Source organism: Amia ocellicauda, chromosome 23 (assembly GCF_036373705.1).
Source record: "Amia ocellicauda isolate fAmiCal2 chromosome 23, fAmiCal2.hap1, whole genome shotgun sequence".
Classification (NCBI taxonomy): domain Eukaryota; kingdom Metazoa; phylum Chordata; class Actinopteri; order Amiiformes; family Amiidae; genus Amia; species Amia ocellicauda.
The window spans coordinates 22,093,197-22,097,317 of NC_089872.1; the positions used below are offsets into that span (position 1 = coordinate 22,093,197).

Consider the following 4,121-nt stretch of genomic DNA (forward strand, 5'->3'; position numbering starts at 1 on the left):
AGCCGAGCATCGCTCTGTCCTCCGCTGGGCCCCGTGTCTGTCAACTCTATGACACGCGTGTTTCAAGTAAGACACATGGTGAGAAGGGAAGAGGAAGTGCACTTAATAATACGTTTAATTGGGTAATACAAAATGTATGAGACTCACAAATACATTCGTTTAGTTTTCATGAAGAAAAAGACAATAGAATCTCAGTGGGACAATATGAAAAATGCAACATCCGTGTAAAAATAGAACTCTGCCCGCCAAGCGCCGCATGGATCGCACTTTGGGATTCTGAGAGAGTCGGCGTCTCCGAGCGAGGCTCGTCCAGGAGGCCCTGTGCTGACGATGACGAAGATGCATTCATCCGGGGGCCGAGAGCCGCACAAAAGCGTTCAGACGGAGGGCACGGGGATCTGGCGTGCCGAGGTGCTCTCACAGTCCTGCAGCAGGTCCCGGCGTGCGTGGTAGTGCGTGGCCACGTAGGACTTGGCGAAGCTGAAGGTGGAGTTGACCGGCTGCAGCGAGTTGGGGGAGCTGACCTCCTGGGAGGGGCTGCTGTTGTAGATGCTGTAGTAAGGCTCGATGCGGGTGTTGATGGGCGTGGAGCTGCTCTGGGCATGGGGCTTGTGGCCGCCCGTGGCCTTGGGACTGAGGATGCTGTCCCTGGAGTGGCTCGGCCCGCAGGCCTGGTCCACCAGCTTCCTCTGGGGCTTGGGGGACAGCATGTAGGCGGAGTTGGTCTCGTGATGCGAGGACTTGTTCCGGTTGGCCTCCAGGCTGCCCTTGCCCATGGCGCGCAGCCGGGTCTTCTGCTTGCAGCACAGGAAGCCCAGAGCGGCGTACTGCAGGCACCACAGCACCCGGCGCCGCAGCCCCGCGCTGTTCCGCGAGTAGATGAACGGGTTGATGCCGGACTTGAGGAACACCAGGGTGAAGCCGCACAGCTCGAACTGGTAGAGGATGAAGCTGCCCTCGGGGGACAGCACGTCCTGTACCAGCGAGATGCCCATGGGAAGACAGCAGAGCAGCACGGACAGCACGATGACCACGCAGGTCACCACCGCCTTGGAGTCCTTGGCCGTGGCGAGGTTGACCGAGGACACCAGCTGGAACTTGGCCGCGCCGCCGGCCGCCTGCGCCAGGCCCGAGGTGTAGGGGTGCGTCTGCACGTGCTGCAGCTTGTTGTAGGTCTGGTTGCGGTAGAGCGCGGGGACGGCGCACTGCATGCCCTCGAAGCCCGTGGCGATCAGCGGCTGTGGCCGGGAGGCATCCACCGTGATGACGGGGCACTTCCTCACCTGCGCATTCTTCCGCAGCGCCTGAGCGATCATCACGTAGGACACGGACACGATGCCCACGCAGAAGGCGAAGTCCACCAGGTACAGGTACAGGATGATCTTGCCGTCGCCGCCAATCAGCCCGAAGTGCGGCAGGCACACCTTGGACTTCCAGGGGTAGGTGCGCAGCGTGACCAGCGTGGCCAGCGTGAAGCTGGTGGTCCACAGCAGCACGGTGAGCATCAGGGTGCAGGGGAAGGAGGCCGTGCGCGTGGGCTGCTGGCCGAGCACCATGCGCAGCCGGTGCAGCGCGATCACCGCCACGGTCTTCAGGGACATGATGATGAAGCCTGCGCTGGTCAGGTGGAAGGTGAAGCAGAACTCCTTGGAGACGCCGCCGCCGGAGTCCAGGAATAGTACGAAGGCGAACATGGGCGCCGTGATGCCGCAGATGAACAGGTCGCAGAAGGACAGGTTCAGGATCATGAAGTCAAAGTTGGTCCTGAATTTGCGGAAGGCCGGGTCAAAGAAGGACAGGAACACCACCAGGTTGCCGTAGGAGCCCAGGCAGAAGAGCACGACCAGCAGCAGGGAGCAGCTGACCAGCGTGGCCGTGTGGATCAGCGCGCCGCTGGGGAACGGCAGGCCCAGGGTGCCGTTGTGGGGGTCCACCTCGTCCGGTGGCCCCGCGGAGGGGGTGCTGACGTTCATCGTGGTAGGCGCCTGGTTGGGGGTCACAGAGCAGCTAGGTTTCCCATGGGGGCCTCGGAGAGCTCAGGGGCGCCACGGCTGCCTAGATCTCCCACATACCTTCAGGTGAGCTGCAAAAAAATACAATTACTTAAATAAATATACACCTATACTGCTTTTACATTTTGTTCACATAAAAAAAAAACATCTGCCTTCAAAATGAGATGTTCCTGAGGAGATCCAGGCTGTGTGCCCGGGACAGGAGGTGAGGACCTGCAGCCACACACACGCACCGTCCGGGAGGAGGAATAATGGGCCGGGGGCATCAAATCAAACACCCACGCCTGACTACCATCGACGGTGGGGGTGATACATACAAATCAACACACACATACAGTAAAAGAGCTGCTTCTGCCGCAGCGCCGGGGATGTAAACACAGTCTGTCTGTCCGTCCGTCCTCCTCACACCCACAGCGGGCTGCTGCGCATGCGCTACTAAAATAACACAAGTGTGTTTGTGCAGATTGTGCGACCTGACCGACTCACACGGAGCGCAATGACACACAGGTATATCGGACGCGTTACACGTTCATTTTAAACGTAAAGGTTTGTATACCCGGCTATACACATGTTCACCGGTTTAAATGAATGGGTTAATGAATGTATAATCGCACACGAGCCCGCTGGCAGACGGGGTGCTGTGAACCTCTCCTCCTCCTCCTCCTCCTCCTCCTCCTCCTCACCGCATCCGCGCACAATCAAGCGCCGGCTGGCCCGGCTTTACGGGTTGAATCAATAGCTTTATCAATAGCCCGACCCGGGACTGTCAATAAGAGCGTACTCGCCTGCAGCATGTCTCCGTGGCGGATCTGCGCACATCCAGATGCGGCTCCTGCAGCTGCACCGAGCGGCTCTCCGAGCGAGATGGAGAGGGAGTGAAGTCACCGCCGACGCCAGTGCGCAGCCGCGGCACCGAACCGCATCTGAGGACCTGCAGACCGATCCGGGAGCCGGACTGCACACACACACACACACACACACACACACAGAGGAGAGCACAGGATAGCAGAGAGGGGGTTGTTTTGAGGGAGTTGTGGCTTGAAAGCAAGCCAGCGTGTCGTGTTTTGGTCACTCGCACCTGCATTTCACTGGACACCTGCACACACGGGACTTCCTGCCCATCACCAATCAGTGCATGGAATATATTTATATAATATATTTAATAATACATACATAATGTTACATATGGACAAACACATCCATCTTTCAGTGAAAAGAACTGCACATTGTTTGCCCACAACAACAATGCCACCCCCCCCATCTCTATAACGTGAGCAGGATCATGAGAAGTCCACACCCCATCCCATCCCCCTGCTGGGGCAGTGCAGTGTCTGTGGCCCCTGAGGGCCGCTCTGCTGATCTGATATTTGAGTTAGTGGGAACAGTAACACAGCCGCTCTGGGTTGCCGACCACTTACCTGAATATGAATGACAAACACACAAACCAGAGAAGCAGTAATACAGCAGTAATACAGTGCATGTTCTGCACATCCTGCGTGTGCGTCAGCCTCCTATAAGCCTCACGGCCTTTCCTGTTGTTTCAGTGTGTGAGTCAGGAGTCACGGGCTCTAGGGGGGAAGCAGAGGGCCCCTTGCTCCGCAGCACAGTGGACACACACACGCACTCGCTGCTCCTCTCCTGTGATGAGCGCAGGCCATTAGGATGCAGGACCCGCGTCCACGACACACCGAGCCTGAAGGGAGGCCGAGAGCACCAAGGGAACCAGGAGCAACACCGCGCCGCGATCTCTGCCCCCCCGGCACCAGGCAGCTGGCCGAGCTCTCTGCAGCGGCGGCCCTTCGCAGCGCGTGTGTGTGTGTGCGTGAGTGCGTGCGGTCCAGCTGCGTGTCACGGGTCCGAGGTGTTTCTCCTGTCATCACTTGGTCAGAGTTGTGCGGTCAGGGACGACACGACGCTTATTGTGGTTTGTTGACACGCCTGGCCCTCGTCGGGCTGCAGACACACAATCTGGACCCGTGTGTTTGCCTCCTGACATAAAAATGCAACTAAAAAACTGCCACAGAACTACCATCAGCAAGTGTGAGTGAACTAAGGACCTGCAAGAGGAAAACAACAGCCCCAAACCCGGTTCAGAAAAGAGACGCCATG

The 4,121-nt window shown here is 58.1% G+C and overlaps 1 protein-coding gene across 1 annotated transcript; it reads right to left on the bottom strand.

The window, feature by feature from the left end:
• Window positions 1–97: 97 nt before the first annotated feature.
• Window positions 98–2,082, bottom strand: gpr75 (G protein-coupled receptor 75). The gene has a single exon (XM_066696678.1). The coding sequence runs from the start codon at window positions 1,971–1,973 to the stop codon at window positions 378–380; it is 1,596 nt and encodes a 531-aa protein (XP_066552775.1). The 5' UTR covers window positions 1,974–2,082; the 3' UTR covers window positions 98–377.
• Between the last annotated feature and the right edge of the window lie 2,039 nt (window positions 2,083–4,121).